The sequence below is a fragment of the Camellia sinensis genome, chromosome 4 (assembly GCF_055761805.1).
Source record: "Camellia sinensis isolate YWXY chromosome 4, ASM5576180v1, whole genome shotgun sequence".
Classification (NCBI taxonomy): Eukaryota; Viridiplantae; Streptophyta; class Magnoliopsida; order Ericales; family Theaceae; genus Camellia; species Camellia sinensis.
The window spans coordinates 214,168,939-214,190,345 of NC_138964.1; the positions used below are offsets into that span (position 1 = coordinate 214,168,939).

Here is a 21,407-nt window from a genome sequence, read left to right on the forward strand (position 1 = left end):
TGGTTGAATCTGGAGATCTGCACAAAATTTTCTGTACTTCGCGTTATCGAATTGTTTGCCATTGTCAGAGATGATGGCTTGAGGGATGCCAAATCGGCAAATGATCGATTGCCAGATAAACCTAGTTGTGTTCCGCTCGGTGATTGTGGCAAGGGGTTCAGCCTCGACCCACTTTGTGAAGTAATCAATGGCGACAATCGCGAACTTGGTCTGGCCTCGACCGATGGGAAGTGGACCAACCAAGTCGATCCCCCACTTGGCAAACGGATAAGGACTGTAGAGTGTGATTAACTCTGTAAGAGGAGCATGGGGGATGTTGGCGAAGCGTTGACATTTATCGCATTTGAGCACGAAGTCAGTCGCATCCTGATTAAGAGTTGGCCAAAAATACCCAGTACGGAGTATCTTCTGGGCAAGGGACCTGCCACCTGAATGATTACCACAAATTCCCTCATGGATCTCCTGCATTACATAAGTTGCTTGAGCTGGATTGAGGCGTCGTAGATATGGCCGGGAGAAACCACGCTTGTACAATACACCGTCGACAATGATGTAATTGGACGCTCGGGATCGGACTTTGGAAGCCTGTTGTTGGTCATCTAGGAGTGCTCCTGTGGTCAAGAATAAGAGAATGTCGGATGCCCAAGGGATGGGTTCGTTTTGGATGAACTGTACGGCTTGCAGGTCGGGTGAAATGACCGGGTGGTATAGATATTCGAGACAGACATCATGGCTGAGATTAGGATGGTTAGCAGAGGCCAGCTGAGCCATCTCATCTGCTTTGGAGTTTGCCGCCCGAGGAATGTGGCTAATGTAGAAGGTATTGAAAAGGCGAGCAAGGAGGAGTGCCATATCTCTGTAAGCTCGCATTGCGTCTTCCTTGGCGTCAAAGTCCCCCGTCATCTGACCGACGACGAGCTGGGAGTCGCTGAATAATCGGAGGTGGCTGACCCCAATGTCCTTGGCAAGGTGGAGTCCTGCTATCAATGCCTCATACTCGGCCTCATTGTTGCTTGCTTCAAACAAGAAACGGAGGGCACATTTGAAGTAGCCTCCCTTGGGAGAGGTAAGGATGAGGCCGGCCCCACTTCCTTCTCTGCGAGACGAACTGTCGACATTGAGAGTCCAAGAATAAGGGTCTTCTGGCTCTGTTGGAGTTGGTGGGAGTGGAGGTGTAGTGGTCGGGGCCGGATTGGTGAATTCCATGATGAAGTCAGCTACAGCCTGCCCCTTGATTGCTGTCCGAGGGCGGTAGGAGATGTCGAACTGGCTGAGTTCTACTGACCACTGCATAAGTCTACCTGAGAGTTCTGGTTGCTGCATGACCTTTTTCAGGGGCTGGTGGGTGAGGACCACTATGGAGTGGGCTTGGAAGTATGGGCGGAGTCGTCTGGAGGCAATGACCAAGGCCAGGGAAAGTTTTTCTAATAAGGGGTAGTTCTGCTCCGCGCCCCTGAGAGCCCGACTGATGTAATAGACCGACTGTTGGATTGAGCCATCTTCTCTGAGGAGAGCTGCACTGACTGCGGTGCTCGATACTGCTAAGTAGAGGAAGAGGGGTTCGCCCGTGATAGCTTGGGAAAGAAGGGGAGGGTTGGCCATGCATTGCTTTAACTGTTGGAAGGCCTCTTCGGATTCAGCTGTCCATTCAAAAGTTTGCCGAAGAACTTTGAAGAAGGGTAAGCACTTATCTGTTACACGGGAAATGAAGCGGTTGAGGGCCGCCACTCGGCTGGTGAGTCTTTGAACTTCTTTGACCGTCCTAGGCGACTACATCTCAACCAAGGCCTTGATCTTCTCAGGGTTAGCTTCGATGCCGCGCTGATTGACCATAAACCCCAAAAATTTTCCAGACCCTACGCCGAAGGCGTACTTCTCTGGGTTGAGCTTCATCTGGTATTTGCGCAAGGTGGCGAAGGTCTCTCGTAAGTCAGTGAGGTGATCGGAGGAGTATTTGCTTTTGACTAGCATGTCATCGACATAGACTTCCATATTCTGGCCTATTTGGTGATGGAAAACGGCATTAACCAGCCGCTGATAGGTGGCCCCAGCATTCTTCAACCCGAACGACATTACACAATAGTGGTAGGTACCTCGGTCGGTAATAAATGATGTGTGTTCTCGATCAGATGTGTGCATCAGGATTTGGTTATACCCAGAGAAGGCATCCATGAAGCTGAGCATTTGATGATCGGCCGTGGCATCGACCAGTAGATCTATGCGGGGAAAGGGATAGCTATCTTTGGGACAAGCTCGGTTCAGGTCAGAGTAGTCGACACAGAGTCGTCATTTGCCATTGTGTTTGCGGACGAGGACCACGTTGGACAACCATGTAGGGTAGTCCACATTTTTGATGAATTGGGCCTCGAGGAGCTTGTCAACTTTTGCGGCGATAAGAGTGTTGCGCTCTGGATAGAAAATGTGTTGCTTCTGGCGGTGGGGTCGAAAGTGGGGTTCGATGCTGAGGCGGTGGGTTATGAAGGAGGGGTCGATGCCTGGCATGTCAGAGTGGGTCCAGGCGAATACATCTCTGTGCTCGGTCAAGAGAGCGGTAAGGTCGGCCTTGGCTTGGAAAGGTAGTTGGCTGCCAATTTTGGCAGTTTTGATTAGGTTGGTGGGATCAACGTTAACTTCAACAAGTTCCTCCACGGGTTCGCCTCTGACCAGCTCGTCCTTGTCTCGGGCGTCAAGCCCTTCGATGATCATGGCCTTTTTTAGCTTGACTTCTTTGAGTGAGGCGACATAACACTCCCTGGCCACGGTCTATTCTCCTTTGATAGTTCCGACACCGAGATCGGTAGAAAATTTGATGGCAAGGTGATAGGTGGATGTGATGGCTTGGAAGGCGTTTAGGGCTGTGCGGCCAAGGATGATGTTGTAAGTAGAAGGGCAGTCGACCACAAGAAAGGTGAGCAACTTAGTGGTCTGCCTCGGGTGTTCGCCAATGGTGATAGGTAGATCGATGGAGCCGATGGAGGTCACACGATCGCCGGTGAAACCGACTAGAGGGGTTTGGAGGGGAGACAAGCTTTCTTCCCCAATCTTGAGCTGGTAGAAGCAATTTAGGAAGATGATGTCTGAAGAGCTGCCGTTGTCAATGAGGACTCGCCTGACCTTGTAGTTGGAGAGGATGGCGGAAATGACAAGGGGGCCATCATGTGGGTAACGGACTCCGGCACAGTCGTTGTCTGTGAAGGTGATGGGTTCGATCCACTGTTTTGACTGTTTGGGAGGTCTGTCCACCGTCGCCACTGCTTTGTCTGAGCCCTACTTGATTTTTCTGAGTTCTGCCTTCTGAGTTGAGCGGGATGGTCCCCCGCAAGCAAGGCCGCCTGAAATGACTCTGATTTCTCCGACTGGTGGAGGGGGATTGCCTGGAGGTCGAGGCTGTGGTGGTGGGCGATCGTGGCCTTGGTTAGGTAGTGCTTGATTGCGGGGTGGTGTATGTCGGCGATTGTTCCTAGGAAGGTCTGTTCTTTACCTCTGTTGAGGGCGGGTGTCTGTGAATCGGCTGAGGCGGCCCTGACGTATGAAGGTCTCGGTCTGATCTTTGAGGTTGATACACTCGTCGGTGGTATGGCCATGGTCTTGGTGGAAACGGCAGTACTTGGACTGATCTTTGCGGTTGGAGGGGTTTCATGAAGGCAGGGGCCACTTGAGGGGGTAGTCCCGCTGGATCTGGTTGAGGACGTGCTCCATGGGGGAGTTGAGTGGTGTGTACCGCTCAAATCGATCGGGCGATCGGGTCGGAACCGACCAGTCGGCTCGGTGCGGTCGGTCATTATATTAGGGTGTTTGGCTATTATACTGGGCGGTCCTAGGTTCTGAGTCTTTCCTCTTGTCTCTGGGGGTCGGATTTTTAGGGGTCGGCTCTTGCCGAGCGGCCAGGAAATCTTCAGCATTCATGTATTTCTGGGCTTTGGATAGTAGGGCTGCCACGGTGATTGGAGGGTTTTTGGAGTGGGAGAAAAGAAAATCGGACGACCGCAGGCCGGCCATGAAAGCCGTGAGGATGACCTTGTCGTCATTCTTTGCTACTTGAAGAGCTTCGGTGTTGAAGCGGGTGACGAAGCTGCGGAGCGACTCCCCCTCAGTCTGACGAATGTTAAGGAGTTGGGTGGCTGGGCGTCTCTGACGCTGGGCTCCGATAAAATGGCTCAGGAAAGAGTCACTAAGGTGTTGGAAGGTGGAGACGGAGTCCGTCGGTAACTGGCTAAACCACAACCGAGTTGATCCCTTCAGTGTCACGGGAAAAGCTTGGCACATGATCTCGTCAGGGAAAGCATGGAGGATCATGAGGGTGCGGTAGGTTTCTAGATGGTTGACTGGGTCCGTCGTGCCATCGAATGAGTCAATGGTAGGCATTTTGAACTTGGAGGGCAATGGTTTGTCGTGAATGGAGGCAACAAAAGGCGAGTTGGCGGTGACTAAGGGCTTGTGCTGAATGTTCTGCAGGACCCCTTGTAGTTAGAGCTTCATAGCTCGGAGTTCAGCGTCCCAGAGGGGAATGTTGTCGCCATGGTCGGCCGATGGAGGCTGGACACTGCTGGCTTCCTCCTCAGGGGCTAGTGCTACGACTGACGGGCGTGGAGGTGGAGGTGGTAGGCTCATATGTGGAGGATGAGGGGGTTGTAAACCTTCTGGGTTGGGCGGAGGGGGTTGTGGAGCAGTGTGGCCCGAGGTTCTTTCTTGGTTGGGTGGAATATCTGGAGGTGGAACGGGGAGGTTTCTTTGGAGTAAAGCATTGATCAGGGCCTGGTTTTGCTCAGCCATGCGGTTAATGCTGTTAGTGAGTTCGATGATGTATTATGGTGGGTTGTTTGGATGCGAATGGTCTGTTTGATGATCGGCGGCATTATGGTGAGAAGCCATGGACCTAGTCGTGACCATACACCCAGACGGGTGAGAGGAAAAGGTAACGGTGAGAAAGGAGGGCTCCGGCGATAGTGAACACAACTAGCGCACGAATAAACCACAGTTTCCCACAGACGGCGCCAACTAATAATGCAGTTCGTCCTGAGTGGATGGGCTGGGCTGGTCCAAACTCCTTAAGTTCCGATTCAGGCGGATGACTCCTCCAGATGACCTGCGAACAAGTCCAAAGGGGAACGGGGTAGTCCCCCAGTGAACCCTCCGGCGAGTGAATCAGTAGAGGAAGAAGGAAAATGTAAAGAGAGAGAGATAGAGAGAGATAAAAACTTAACCTTCCTCTTGTCTTCCATTCTTGCTTATATCCTTTGGTAATCATTTCAATGTCCCTTGTGACATGCCCCTTTACGCCGAAAGCCTGTGTCGTAGCTTACCTTGTTCAGGGTGAGGGGGCTCTGTTCCGACGGGGAGGTGTTGTCGTAATAAATGCTGTGATGGGCTGCATTAATGGTGATGTATTGTGGCAATAACTCTGCAGATCTTTGTCTGCTGATGTGGCCTGTGTTCCACCTGCCATGTGCCCAAATGCCATTGGCCCTCTATATCCAGATGGCCTCCAGCTGTCCTGGGCTTTGCCAACCGGGTTATGCTATGGGTCCCAAGTGATGGGTTTGGGGTGGTTCGCTGTGGGCCGTAAGCCTTGTGAGCCTATCCATGTCATAATCAATTGAGTTATTCTAATTCACTAAAGTTTATGCTTACTGTATGAGAAGTTATGGGTCCAAATCTCCAGAGATATATTAATTGGTTAATTAGATTAGTTGAGCAAAGTTTGAAAACCCTAAGTAAAAATAGACAAATCAAACAAAAACCAAACTTATAATGACTAGTGAGTGCCCTGCAACCCATTTCTACCTTTTGTCGTGTGTAGTATAGCACAGTCACTGTTCCTTGGAGCTAATTTAATGCATTTTATGCCATCGTCCTTTTCACAATATAATTTTAGAAAATATATCCTAAAAAAATTATATATGTATTTTTTAAATTAAATGTTGTAATAACGATAATTTTTTAAATTATAAGCTGCCTTGATGTTTTTTTTTTTTAAAGTGATAAAATTAAGACTTTTCATATCATTTGTATTGATTTTATGCTCATTTGTCTGTTTGCGTAACATTATGCCCTCTTGTCCTTTTCACAAAATAAGTCTCTTTTTTTTTTTTTTTTTTTTTTTTTTTTTTTTTTTTTTTTTTTTTTAAAGTGATGTAATTAAGGCTTTTCATATCATTTGTCCTAGGTGAAGCTTACACTACACTGGATTTAAATCCACATCATTACATTCAAAACATTTTTATAATAATAAGCAAATTTTTTTTTTTTGGGGGGGGGGAAAGGGAGAACCATTTTAGGTACTATTCTTGTCTTTCACCTTCACCTTCACCTTCACCTTCATCTTCACTGAGTGATGAGTATGGTTCGGATTGATTTGGTTTGAGATAAAATCAGCATTAATCAGTTGTTTATAGTTTTATAAATATTGAAATCAAACCAATCCATTTAATCATGGAAGCAATCCAAACTAAACTATTTAAACACAACTCGGTTCGATTTGAAACCATAGTTTTATATTATATGTTCAACAGAAAAATCATGACATTCACCAAACAAACTAGTATTAAGTATAAAACTCGCATTAAATAAACATTGTCGTGGCAACAACAATTACAAAACTAAAATTATGCTAAATAATTAAAAAAAAAAATAGTTTTAGCAGCATAGAGAAGAGAAAATTGAAACAATATGAATTTCAATTTGGTTTTATACATACATCAGAAGGTAAGATTGTATGCATAAAGGGTGTATGGTTGGCATATGACTTGAGTTATATACCGTCAGTTTCAATTCGGAACCATAAACTTAAATTTGGAACCAATCCACGGATACTAGTTCTCTAATTTTTCAAATCAGAATCAAATCATGAATTAGATATACCAAACTAAACCTACCAATTGGACTGACCAATTCAATTTGCAGATTTTTCGGATTTTCGACTTTGCCCTACCTTCACTAGACTTGTTGGAGAGCCAGGCCCAACTCAACTACAGATGATCCATTGTAAAATCCAGGCCCGAAAATCTATTACGTCATGATTTTGATCCAATATGTAAAGCGACATATCCAATGCCCACAAGCCCACAAATAAAGCCCATTAGAGTGACCAACACGATTGCTCTACGTCTGCTAGCTCGTTTTCCTTTGATTGTCCAGCTTAAGTTGGAAATGTCTTTTATATTTATTTTATTTTTAGTGATTTTTTTATTTAAAAAACTTAGTCAAATGTTACATTTTGGGTCCGTCTACAGTTGACAATTCCAAAATAAAATTAAAAAAAAAAATTCAATAAGAACAAAAATAAATCAGCTTTTACAAGTTTTTTCAACAAAACATTATTTATTTTTATCTTTAGTAATAATAAAGATTAAGCTGAAGTAAAAATAACTTATGAGCTGGTACTAAAAGAAGTCTTATATTGGTATGGTTTGGTGTATCTTATTATAAGTTAAAAGTTGATAATTAGAAAACAGAAACCAACAGCACCCCTTTCCCAACTTCTAAATAATCAGGTTTTTTTAGCTTTTTTAAGCTATTTTTCCCTTGAAAAATTGTAAGCAGAAGCTGCATCAAACAGTCTGACACAAATTCTTACATTAAAATAAATTATAATCACCCCTATAATCCACACCAAACACCCCCATTGCAGACTAAGTGAGAGAAGAGAGACACTGAAGATGCCATTATGCCAATTAAGATGTGGCCACTTGATATTGATTTAATCAAATAATTTTGAGTATTTTAAAACATGTTCAGAGCTTGCAATCATAAAATAATTTACCACATTTTCTCTCACATAAGAGAATGTGTGATGCATCTATAAATATAAATAATTCGTAAGTTTTGTAGTCTTGTACAAAACTCAATCAAATCATAAAATAATTTTATGTGATTTTTCTCAAAGTAAAATATAATTATTTAAATACTTTGTATATTAGCAGTTTTATTGATTAAAAACAAAATCATTCCTAATAATAGCCACAAATTAAATTTAAAAATAAATAAATAAATAAAAAAGCTAGGTAAGTTTTTTTAAAATTCATTCATCACATGAATAGTGAGCAAGAAAAAATTATTGTATACCTTAAAACCTTGATCGGAAGGTAAGAGGTAACATCAACACTTGAATATTGTACTAAACATGAAACAACAAGTGGACAAAGAGTCAGTGTTTTGTCTTAGGTCCATATCTAGTGGGGAAGCATATGCTTTGAACCTTAATACTATAATAATTTTTTTTCTTATTTTCATCTTTTAAAAAATATTATAATAACAATAAAAAGGACAAAAATTAAATTGTTCATTTTTTGAAGTATGATAAAGACCATTTCATAGTACATTATCGTGTGGGAAAAATTAGAGTACATTATGGAGTCCGAAAAATTTATTTATTACAAAAATATTTTGTATTCAGAAAAAACAAATTTAAAAATAAAACACATTTTATTTTTTTTAATCTTTCGTTTTGGTACATAGCATTGTTCTATTAATTATCATGAAAAACTCAATGTATACTTTGATAGAACTTAGATAAATCAAGATTTTATATTTGAACGCAGAGAGAGTATTTTTTTAGGAAAATTTACCTGCAAATCCTAGTTTCTGAAAAGTTGAACCATTTAGTGCTAAAAGTTTTCTCATGCTCCATTTAGTCCCATTTATACATCATCATGATGTTCATGATGTAAATGAATCTGATGTTTCATTCTATAATTTCAAAATTTATTGAAATCTGATGAACATTAGGGGTTCGTTTGGTTTGTATTTTTGAAAAATTTTTGGAAAATTTTCTCTACAAATAAGTTTTTAAAAGTAATCAAACCAAACAAATTTTTCCAAAAAAATTTCTCAAAACTTGTAAACCAAACAAGTTTTCCAAACAAATTTCTCTCTCACACACATCAAATCAATTACTTTTTCCAAAACTCTCTTTCAAAATAATTTTTCAAAACATCTTTTGAAAAAAATCAAACCAAACAACTTTTCGTACTTTTTATCTCTAAAACACATCTCTCAAATACAAACCAAACATTTGAAATCTAATGTTTGAAACATTCATCCTATAATTTCAAACATTATTGAAATCTGATGAACATTAGATGTTTGAAATCTATGTTTGAAACATTAATCTGATGTTTGAAACATTGTAATGGGACCTTTCAGTCTATAAGAAAACTTTTAGGACTAAACAGTGTATAAGTTATTAATTTGGGATTTATTGGTGCATCCCCCATTTTTTTTCCCTTATCATTCCTGGATAGTTGATTATGTAAGCAGTATATGATTTATTTATTTTTTTAAATTTGAAATTTTTGTAGATTATATTTAGGGTGTGTTTGGTAACGTTTATGTTTTCAGTTTATATTTACAAAAATTTTATAAACTGGTTTTTGTTTATTTTTTGTTTATTTTTAGAAAAACATAAACTACAAACACGTTTAGTAATTGACAAAATATTTAAAAAAAATTAAAAATATAAAAAAGAGTGAGAAATGGCAAGTGGTGGCAAGTGGTGGCGAAAGACGGTGATGGAAAGTGGTGACGGTGGGTGGTGGGTAGCTGGTAGTGATGGGTAGTGGCGGGTGGGTAGTGGTGGTGGGTGGGTGGGTGACGGTGGCGAGTGGTGGGTGGTAGCGAATGGGTGGTGGTGGTGGTGGCGGCGGAGCCGGATGGTGGGTGGTGGTGGTGGTGGTGGTGGCGGCGGCGGATAGTGGGTGACGGATAGCGTGTGGTGGCTGGTGGGTGGTGGTGGCGGATAGATGGCGGGTGGTGGTGGTGGGTGGGTGACGGTGGCAGGTAAGGATGGTAGCGAGTGGGTGGCGGTGGCCGGTGGTGGGTGGCGGTTGCAAGTGAGTGGCGGTTAGTGGGTGGTGGGTGGTGATGATGGGTGGGTGGGTGACGGTGGCGGGTGGTGGGTGGCGGATGGCAGATGGCGGGTGGTAGTGAGTGGTGGTGGTGGTGGTGGTAGTGGGTGGATGGGTAGGTGGGTGACGATAGCAGGTGGTGGTGGGTAGGTGGCGGATGGGTGGCAGGTGATGGTGGTGGTGGTGGTGGTGGGTGGTGACGGGTGGGTGACTGGTGGCTGGTGGTGGTGGGTGGTTGGTGGTGGCAGGTGGGTGGTGAGTGGTTGGTGGTGGCAGGTGGGTGGTGAGTGGTTGTGGCAAGTAGGTGGCGGGTGGTGGTGGCGAGCCGTGGATGGTAGTGGCGAGTGGTGGGTGGTGGCGGGTAGTGGGTGGATGGCAGGTGGGTAGTGGGTGGTGGTGGTGGTGGTGGTGGTGGTGGTGGTGGTGGTGGCGAGTGGGTGGTGGGTGGTGGGTGGTGAGTGGTGAGTGGCAGGTGGTAGTGGGGGGTGGGTGGTGGTGGCGGAAGACGGTGGTGGAAAATGGTGGCGGGTGGTGGCTAGTGTTGGGTGGTAAAAAAAAAAAACTGAAAACTAAAAACAGAAACACATTTTTTGTGTTTTCATTTTTTGGTCAAATTTATAAACTGAGATCACTGATTTATAAATCAAAAATTTCACCAAACAAGTTTTTATTTGAGTTTTTAAAATTTTTGTAAATATAAACAGAAAACTGAAAATGTAAGTGTTACCAAACGACACCTTAGTATAATTTTCATTTACAGTTTATTAAGTCCAAAAAAAGAAGAAAAAAAAAAAAAAAACTGACTATCAATTTTATTAACTTACAAAAAGCTACATGAAATAGGCTCAAGGTGTCATGAAATCCTCTTAGGTCATTTTTTTTTATATATAAAAAAAAAGGGAAAATCATTGGACTAGTTTGGTTTCAATTTTTTGGATTTAATTTTTAAAAATTGAAATTTTTTTGTTTTTCGTATTTTTTTTTGTTTATATTGGATACTTATAAAATTTTAAGTATTTTTTTTACTTTTTAATGCACCTTACTTAAATGCATCTAAAAAGTAAAATATTTTTAAAAATAATAAATACACAAGAATACAAAAATGTACTCTTTTTTTAATTTTTTTTATTTGGTGAATTTTTAAAAAAATTCGTAAATATTATAAATTTTAAGTATATATTGAATATATCTAAAAATTAAAAAAAAATTATTAAAAATATTAAAAATATTCAGTGAAAATAAATAAATAAATAAATATATATATATATATATATATATATATAACTCAATCTTTTCAAAACCAAACAAGGTGTTATTATCGAATTTATGGAAAGCTAACCACTTTTGTTGTTTATCACATGTTGATAAAAACCTAAGAAATCAAAACCGTTTTCTTTTGTGTTTTTTAATAACACCTACACAACAAACACGAGAAAGAAATGTGTTTGGCAACAAGAAAATGAATGAAACGAACAGAAAAATCATGAGCAAAACAATTGTGTGACGACAAATAATTTGCTTCACCAACTGAAAAAAAAAAAAAAAAAAAACTTATTTGATGTGATGTACTTTATAATATATTCCATACACAATTTCTCTTTAGTTCTCATTAAAAAAGAGAGAGAAAATTGTGACGCTCCAAATTTTTTTTTTGAAACGTCATAAGATTTAAATAACGATAATTTGTTAGATAAAGTTTTAACTACTAATTAGGAACTTTTAAGTTCTTACATAGTCAAAGTCCAACAACAAAATAAAACTACAAGTTCACACACAACGTCACAACATAATTAAATCCTAATACAAGGGATAACAGGATTTTATTTTGATAAAATCTTGACTCTAAGTCAGCCAAGGTTCGATATTGGCAGCAGCTCCAATTTCAGCCTCAGTCCTTTCTTCGACATAATCTGGCATGAAACGCCAGGGCAACAAAATATATGCCATGAGTTTTGCAACACAGTAAGAAAACGTAACCAACCTACCATTCTTTTTAAGAGAAAAATAATAATATTCTAAACATGAGATAACAATATAATTATACACAGAAATTACAACCATTAGAATAATTTCAATAATTTTAATAAATTAGATGACACTCGAAATCTCACCAAAGAGATTTAACTTACCAACCACTAAGCATGACAATGGTTAATTTGAAACCCTCCCTTGGTCAAATATTTAAGTGTTACCAACCATAACTACCAGAGATGCCCACGTCCGGATTTATATACTCAAGTAGTGGCATCCGTGGTCTGCCCCAAGGAAACGGTCTGCCAGGGGTAAGTAATCTCCCTGTGTGCCACCTGCACATCCACCCTTATTCCAAAACCGAATACCGAAAAGGAGTCAAATAAGTCCCGTGCCATCTTAGAGTTTCGCAACACAATTTACGTGAGAATTCTCAAAACCAGGGCTCACCCTGAACAACCGGTGTTAACCGTCAACCCTTAATTCCGTACAGTCTTTAAACCAAGACTCACCCCGAACAACTAGTATTAACCGTCAATTGTTAACTTTGTATATGCCGTTAATCATTTCAGTTAATTTTGATATTAATCACAAATAATTCCAAATTTTTAATCACAAGTAATGTTATACCAACTCATTAAAATTCTCAATCATAAAATATTGCATGTGTCACACAATACTAAATAAAAGTACAGAATTTAAATAAACAATTTATTTAAACCATGGTATGAAATAATAACTTAGATACAAGAATTAAACCATAAATACACACATGCACAAATTTTTGATTTACAAAATTAGACTAGCATAATATTAAAGTGGTGATTTTATCATGTCTAGAAAAATTTTCAGAGTATATATCTTGCAAATAAAATTATAAATACATTACTTATATAACTTTAAAATTCATATCAATCTACAGGATACTCAATAAACATGTTATGGTTATTTTTCAGAAAGTATTTTCCAAAAATAACTTATAAATAATTCTAAACAAATTCCAAGGGTGTTTATGACACAGATTTGTCACAATTCCTTACATTAATTCCATGCTTAAATTTATAGATCAAACCCACAATCTAAAAATTTATCATGAAATTAGACTTCTCAAATTTCATATTTTAGTTAGAAATTACCAGATTTGGTTTAGTATAGAATTTTAAATAAATTTTCAAATACATGGTAAAATCTGTCTCACAGTTTCAGATTTAGTTAGAAATTTGTATAAATTCGTAGAAAGCTCAAAAATTGTTACCAGAATTCCTGGACGAACTAGACATCATTATCAACAACTTTGTAGAAGAAATCTTCTCGAAATTTTGAGTATAAAATTGTCTAAAAATTCAAGTGACATTCTGGCAGATTCGAAATAGACTATTTTCATCACAGTTTCAGATTTAGTTAAAATTTTGTATAAATTCGTAGAAAGCTCAAAAATTGTTACCAAAATTTCTGGACGAACTAGACATCATTATCAACAACTTTGTAGAGAAATCTTCTCGAAATTTTGAATATAAAATTGTCTAAAAATTCGAGTGACATTTTGGCAGATTCAAAATAGACTATTTTCATCACAGTTTCAGATTTAGTTAAAATTTTGTATAAATTCGTAGAAAGCTCAAAAATTGTTACCAAAATTTTATGGATAAACTAGGCATCATTATCAACAACTTTGTAGAAGAAATCTTCTCGAAATTTTGAGTATAAAATTGTCTAAAAATTCGAGTGACATTCTGACAGATTCAAAATAGACTATTTTCATCACAGTTTCAGATTTAGTTAAAATTTTGTATAAATTCGTAGAAAGCTCAAAAATTGTTACCAAAATTTTCTAGATAAACAAGGCATCATTATCAACAACTTTGTAGAAGAAATCATCTCGAAATTTTGAGTATAAAATTGTCTAAAAATTCGAGTGACATTCTGACAGATTCAAAATAGACTATTTTCATCACAGTTTCAGATTTAGTTAAAATTTTGTATAAATTCGTAGAAAGCTCAAAAATTGTTACCAAAATTTTCTGGAAAGACTAGGCATCATTATCAACAACTTTCTAGAAGAAATCATCTCGAAATTTTGAGTATAAAATTATCTAAAAATTCGGGTAACATGCTGGCAAATTCAAAACAGATTATCCTCAATACAGTTTAGACAATGTATCATATGTATACAATCTGAAAATTTCAATTATGTAAAAAAAATGAGAGGATTGAGAGGGTCTTCTTACTTAGTTGTAGGGTTGAAATGAAATAATGAAATGGTAAGAAAAATATGCAATCTCAACCTCCTCCCCTTCTTCCACAAGAATTCCCTCTATTTGGATGTATATGGTTTATTCTTTGCCCAGAAAATATGAACTTTCTGTGCATGCTACTAGGTGCATTGTATAGACTCTCTCCGTGACTAGCGCTCTCTCTCTCACACATTCTTTTCATTAATAAAACCATTCACTTTCTCCAAGTTCTAAGAATGAGGCTTTCTCTAATTTCTTTGCTCACTTTCTCCAAATTCTATGGCTTTCCCTAAATCCTAAGAAAACTAATGGTTTATGGTTCCCATATCACCATGCAAATAGCCACGCAATTTTTTTTTATAACAATAATTATTGAACATCCATAACATTTTTATTCTTAATAAGGCCTTTGTTAGTGATAGAATTGAGTTAATTTAAAACTAATTTTTACACTAATATACAATTCAGATAGACTGTAGACAAAATTAATTAATTAATTAATTTTCTTTAAAGAATAATTAAAAGATGAGTTTTCACAAAAATAGCTGAACATGATAATTATAATTATAATTATATGATTTTATTTATTGTTCCGTAATGTGTTTTTTAAAATCTATTTCTCGTTGGCCATTAGTTTCGTGATGAACAATTGATTTTTTTACAAATAATTTATACATAAAATCTTGAAAAATACACGAACCGGTTATAAAATGGGCCTTGTGTTGGCCTAAATGGACCAACAAGATGATCCAATACGAAGACAACTCATTTTCAAAATTTTATTTTTTTATATTATTACTCGGTAGTTGGCCGAACATCTATCCTACAATTGAATTATCAAGAGACATTTTACCAAATTATCTTTCACTAAATAATCTCTAGCAAATATAAATTATATGTACCCTCACTAAATAATTGAGTTCTCAAAGTACGAAACATCAGTGCAATGAGCATTTAAAAATATAAAAAAAAAATAAAATATAAATAAGAATAAGAAATCAATACAAGTGTCAACAGCATACAAATAGAATAATCCATCCAAAACAAAAAAATAATAAAAAATAAAAATCATTATACTATGAACTGATGGAAGTTGGGAGAGTCAGATGAATTTAAATTCATGTAATAGCTGGAATTGAAAATTTTGTACACACAATAATTTGATAACAAATACTAATTACTAAAGATCATAACCTTTCATTTCCTCACTATCTTGTTCTTTGTGCTAACTATTGTTTGTTCATCTTCAAATTTAGTAATTCCAGAGACAATCAAGATCCACAGGCCCAGTTGAAGTAATTGGATCATCTTGATCTTCGTAACACCTCTGACCCATCTCATGGTACGACACAACCGACGACATATCGGTGCTCGTGCCAGCGTCAGGCGAGAATTCAGCATTGAAATGTCTATTCTGCTCATTGTTTTGAACCAAAAACCTGAATATAGATTGATCCTGAATCAAACCACAATCTGGGTACTCAAAATTTTCAAGATTTGGCAGAAATTGAGTGGAACAGAGTGTGTCTGAAACAGAGGCTTTGGAACAGAGCAGTGAAACAGTGGAGGGCTTTGAAGCAGAGCAAAAGGAGGGTAGAAAAGGGTTGTTGAAGCTGTCAACAATGCCAGACTCTGATTTCTTGTGCTCCGTCAGATCGGAGAAGCAGAACACGTGGGAGGTATCGGCGGCTGTGCTTCTTGTCCTGTCATCATGAGCAGAGCAGTCTAACAGGGGAGGTAAATTTGAAGGCTGTGATTTTTCTCCATAACTGCTCATTCTAGTCAACCCTGAAATGTGTATCTTCTTCCCACTTGAACTCTTATGAAAAACTCTGGAAATCACCCATTCATTCTGAAAAACAATACAAAAACATTAAGAGGGATACTCTACAAACAGAAAAAGTAAAGAGAAGGACTACCACATCATTCTAGTGAATAAATATGTATAAAAATCATGAAATAATAGTATTTTCCAAACATAAATAGCATAAGGAAAGAACCAATAATGCTAAGAAGACAAAAATCAAACATTAGATTGGATATATAAACCATATGAATGCACAACATTTTACAAGATTTATTAGTAGGATCCACTTCTCAAAAATCTTATCCATTCATTTATTTTCTGGGCCGGTGTGTAGGGAAAGAATAGAGAGAAAGCAAGAGAAACTTGAGGAAAACAAAGTTAGAAGTAGGCATCCAAAATCTCTATCCTCCTGTATCTAATGCACGCAACACGATTATATTTGGAGACTCGTGTTTTGAGATTCTGACCACGCCGTGCATTGGCAACAAGGAAAGAGATTTTAGAGACGAAGGATCTCTGACAGGACGAGCTTTTACCTTGGCGGTTTTAGGCATGCTGTATGGGGAATACTTGCCCTCCAACCTATACTCATGCATGACCCAATTGCTTTTCTCTCCTTTTGGAGCCCTCCCTTTGTAGAATACCAGAGTTTTCTTCATTCCAACCAGGGTTTTCACCCTGTAAATCTCCTTATCTTTCCCTGTAGCCTTCCAGTAACCAGCATCGGTAGCCCTGTTTGTCCTCAAACCAGTTGGGTACTTCCTATCTCTAACACAGAAGAAATACCATTCTCTTTCGCCCATTTTCGCTCTCCCTTCATTTTTCAAAAAAATCAAAAATCAACAATTTAAAACACCCTAAAACGAAAACTCAAGAAAGAATAGAAAACAAGAGAGAAAAACAAGACTTACAAGGCAAATCCCAAGGCTCAACCTTGTTCAAATCGACATCACTGATAGCTAGTGCATAGAAGCTGCTGTCAAGGACTTTTTGGGAGAGGTAGTGAGTGATAAGCTCTTCGTCGGTTGGGTGGAATCGAAAACCCGGTGGCAATTCCAATTCCAACTCCTTTTCCATACCCTATCTCCTTTTCCTAAAATCCTTTGTTTCACAGATCAAAGTGATAAGGTTTTTTCTGAATTGTATATGAGCTTCTCTTTTCTTTTTTCTTTTTTCTTTTTTTGTGATAAATATGCTAAAAAGGAAATTAAATCCTTTGTTTCACAGATCAAAGTGAGAAGGTTTTTTCTGAATTGTATATGAGCTTCTCTTTTTTTTTTTTTCTTTTTTCTTTTTTTGATAAATAAGCTAAAAAGGAAATTAACTTAAACCCAGATCTTAAAACCTCCAAAGTTGAAATGGTCTTATCAAAAGATTACTAGAATGTAGTAGTTGGGGAAAAAAAAAACAGAAGAATTCGAAGGAGTGGTTATGTATGAAACAGAGGAAAAAACAGAAGAATTATATGAACTTTGAATGAATACGAAAAGCCAGAGATAAAGGGAAGTGAGGCAAAAAAGAGAGAAAATCTTGTAACAGAAGAATTGAAAAAATTGAAAGATGTTGTTAAGAAAAGAAATGTTCGTAGGAACACAAATCCATAAATAGTGGTTTTTTTGGAGAGAGAAACGTGGTTTGTAAGGCAACTTGGTGTTGGGCACTGGCCAGTTTCGAACTTTCATCTCTCTCTTTTAACTTTTCTCGGAAAGTGCTTTCTGAGTCGGTGGGGTCTACGGTTCCATTTTAATCACTGAGGCGTTGGTTTATTTATTTATTTTTTATTTTTTTACTTTTTTTTTTAAAAAAAATGTGTAAAAAATGATGTGCCTCAAAACGATTTAAAAGTTGAAAATTGACTTTTAATCCATTTTTCAAAAGAGGCCTCATTCGTTTATTTTCTTGATTTATGGGTAAATTATTCAAAAAAAAAAAAAGTGATAATTATTGTACAAATTCGATAATTATAATTATATATTCATTATGCTTGCTTTTAAAAAAAATGATTGTAGTTTTAAAATTATATGATTAATCATTTGGCTGCTTTTATTAGATTTTTTTTTTCTTCCCTACACGTTGGCCTTCTTGGTGTAACTTATTGAAGTAATTTAAAACTTTTTTATTTTTTTTGAGAAATTGTACATGATATAACTTTTGCTTATTACATATAAAACAAAATTAGTTTTAATAAACTGAAAAGAGTTGATTATTTGAAACTAGAAGAGGTGTGTTTCTATTTTTTTACTTATCAACTTTTAATTTAGAAAACATATCACTAAATATGCCCATAAAACCTACAAAATGAACAAATAGAATCATCAAAATGAGATTTTAAATAAGTTTCACGAGTTCAAACAATACTGTTTAATTCAATTAGATTTTTTTTTTCTTCTCTATTTCTCTTCTTCTCGATTTGACCAGGAACAACTCAACTTATGTTCTAATTACTTAGTTGATGAATTCTAATCATCATAATTAATATTATTAGGTAAAAGAAGAAATTCAAAAGGTTTGAAAATAACTGTGTTAGTTGTCATTTGTTGGTCCAATGCTATCTACTGTGCAATATGAACTAATTTTAAAGTTATCTGTCAAATTCTTTTCATACCAAGAAGGCACACATCTCCCTCCCAGCAAATCTGTTGTCATTACCACTGTCTGAATATAATATAAAAAATAAAATTATTTTTATTTTTAATAATTTAAACCTTTATATAAGTTTGTGGTCAAAAAACCAAAAAAACAGATGTTATGTTTGAATCTCACTATCATGGGCGGAGCCAAGATCCTCTTGGTGGGGAATGAAAGCAAGATTTTGAAAAAATTTAAAAAGTCGAGTCCATTGCTTAAAATTTCTTAAAATCCTAAATTAAACGTTAAAATGAGATCTTATTTCAGTAAATTTTTAAATATGAAAGTTTTTTATACATTAAATTTTTAATGATTTCTGATAAGTCTTAAGTGATGAATTAATAACTTAATAATTGAGGCAAGAAATTTTTTTCTCATGGTAAGAAAGTGTGCATTAGCCTTATTGTAAATAAAATAGGAGAAGACCAATCATTTCGTTATCAATTTTATATGATTACTTTCTACAGATGGACTGGACTTAAGTGCTGAGGTGTGGTAGCCAGGCATGCATGCAGGCAGGCCCTAGTCTAGTCACCCATTCAACCCTATAATCAATTTATGAAATCAACCATTCTCAACTCGTGCTTCATTCATGAACTTAAGAAAATATTTGAAAAAAGAAAGGAAATTTCACCTATATTATACACATTTTTTTTTTTAGCAAATTACTAAGAAGTTTTCTTTGAAAAACGTATAATCTATTTAGTCCCATAACCTTTTATTTATACTCAAAAGTCTTATAACATTTTTCTTCTTCTCTGCCTCTTTCGCTTTTTATGATTTTCGACGATCGTCGACGGGCAATTACATCTTACTTTTTCTCTTTTTCTTTATGATATAGAGTTACTACTAACTGATGACTGCCATTGATTAAGGTTCACTAGCAATCACCAACCGCCGACTCTTTACTTCACTCTCACCGACGATGAAGAAGATATATTTCCGACGAATAAGATGAGTAGATCTACTTAGATCTGATGTAGATCTACATCAAATCTGAATAGATCAAAACAAAAAATAGTTGCCGAAATGCAATCCTCTCTCTATATCTGCTTCTTTCTTTCGATCTCTTAATTTTTCTATATTTTTTTTGTTATACACTTCTTCTTTTTTTTTTTTAATGGAGAAAATTTTCAAGTTTTGAACAATTTGTTTTCGAGTTTTGGGGGTTGTTTGGGGTATCTTAAATAAGTGCACTTTTTATCTTTTTGGACTAAAAAGTTGAGAAAAGAAAATATGAATGTTTGGGTTAACTTTTTGACTTTTTATGAAAAAATGTGTATTAAAAAATTATATAAATAAGTGTATATGAGAAGTTAGTGATAGAATAGGCCGTACGGTCGGAAGGCGTAAGGGGCAGTGTGGCAGAGTGTAGGGTAGGAGATGATTCTCTCCTTTTTCGGGCATAAATTGGACGGTGCTGTTCGGCCTATGGGAGCCCACCACGGGTCCCGTTTTTCTAATCGGAATCATTCAATGTGTAGAACTCGTCGAGTACTATATGCTTGTAAAAAATCACATTGATCGGATATCGATAGCTATCTGATTGGTTTTTTTTTTTAACCGTTAACTATAACACCATCCACTTTTTATACAAAACTAATTTGATCATACAGTTAGCGATATCCGACCAATGTGATTTTTTATAAGCATATAGTATTCAACGAGTTCTACACATTGAACAGTTTAGATTATTAAAATGGGACCCGTGATGGCCCCCACGGGCCGAACAACACAGTCCTTAAGCTTGTCTCCGCCTGTGTAATTTATCCTCACCAAAGTCACGCAAAGACGCCTTCCGTCAGAGTGAGTTGTCTCACAATTTGTATAAAAATAAATTTTTTTTTTATATTTTTTTTTGTGAATAGTGATAACTTTTTAACTTTTTTAGTAACTTTTGACTTTTTGACTTTTTTGTAAGTTGCCAAACCAGCCCTTAGTTACAGACGGTGAAAATTGTAAAATTTTACAGTTTTATTTTTTTTGGGTGCTAGAATAAATCATGGTTTAAAATTGTAAAATTTTGCAATTTGATAACATTCTTTAAAACTGTAAAATCTTACAATTTCAGAACATGTTTTTCAGTTTGATTAATAAGGATAAATGCTTAATAGATTTTTGCTTTGAAACTGTAACATTTTACAGTTTCAAAGCATGCTTTTCAATTTGATCAATATTGGAGATTATTTGCTTAAACCCTACAAAAATTGAAAAATAACATATGTTTTTTTTCCCATTGTTGCTTTTTTTGTTGTTACATTTTTTTTTTCTTTTTAGTTTATCAATATTTAGCACATTGTACTATATTTTTTCGCTCTAATTTCTCCATTTTTTTTCCCGGGCAATATTTTTGACATTTCCAATAAGTCTCCAATGATGTTTTTAACGCTTAGCGAACGTTCTGAACATTCCAGAGACTTCCATTGACGTTTATAACACTCCGATGAACTTCAGGCGATACTCCAGTGACTTCCCGATGATGTTGAACATTCCGGCGAGCCTCTAGTGATCGTCTGATGGAAGTCCGATGATAGTGGGATGTAACAACATCTGTAAATTTTTTATTTTAAAAAAAAAAAAAATTGGTAACAATTAAAAATATATAAGACTAAGGGGTTGTTTGGGATGACCTAAATAAGTGTACTTTTTGTCTTTTTACGAAAAAAATATACAGAAAAATAGAGAGATGATGTGATGGAAAAAAGATAAAAAGTGTGTACTTATTTAGGATAGCCAAACTTGGCCTAATTAATGTAAATATTTTGTTTTGAGATTAGATGAATTTTAAACTTTGTATATATGACTTATTGGTAAGTTCCCCCCCCCCCCTCCACCCCCTTTTTTTTTTCTTTTTTTTTTTAAATTTTCAAATAACAAGTCCATTCAGTCTAAACCCACGTTCAACAACCACCACTAACTATA

The 21,407-nt window shown here is 37.0% G+C and overlaps 1 protein-coding gene across 1 annotated transcript; it reads right to left on the bottom strand.

Annotated features, from left to right (window-relative positions):
* Positions 1 to 15,152: 15,152 nt before the first annotated feature.
* On the bottom strand, positions 15,153 to 17,516 carry LOC114309954 (NAC domain-containing protein 100). Its single transcript, XM_028255838.2, has 3 exons — positions 16,769 to 17,516; positions 16,394 to 16,671; positions 15,153 to 15,902 (listed from the first exon to the last, which is right to left on the bottom strand). Exons 1-3 carry the CDS (start codon positions 16,932 to 16,934, stop codon positions 15,303 to 15,305), a joined length of 1,044 nt encoding a protein of 347 aa, XP_028111639.1. The 5' UTR covers positions 16,935 to 17,516; the 3' UTR covers positions 15,153 to 15,302.
* Between the last annotated feature and the right edge of the window lie 3,891 nt (positions 17,517 to 21,407).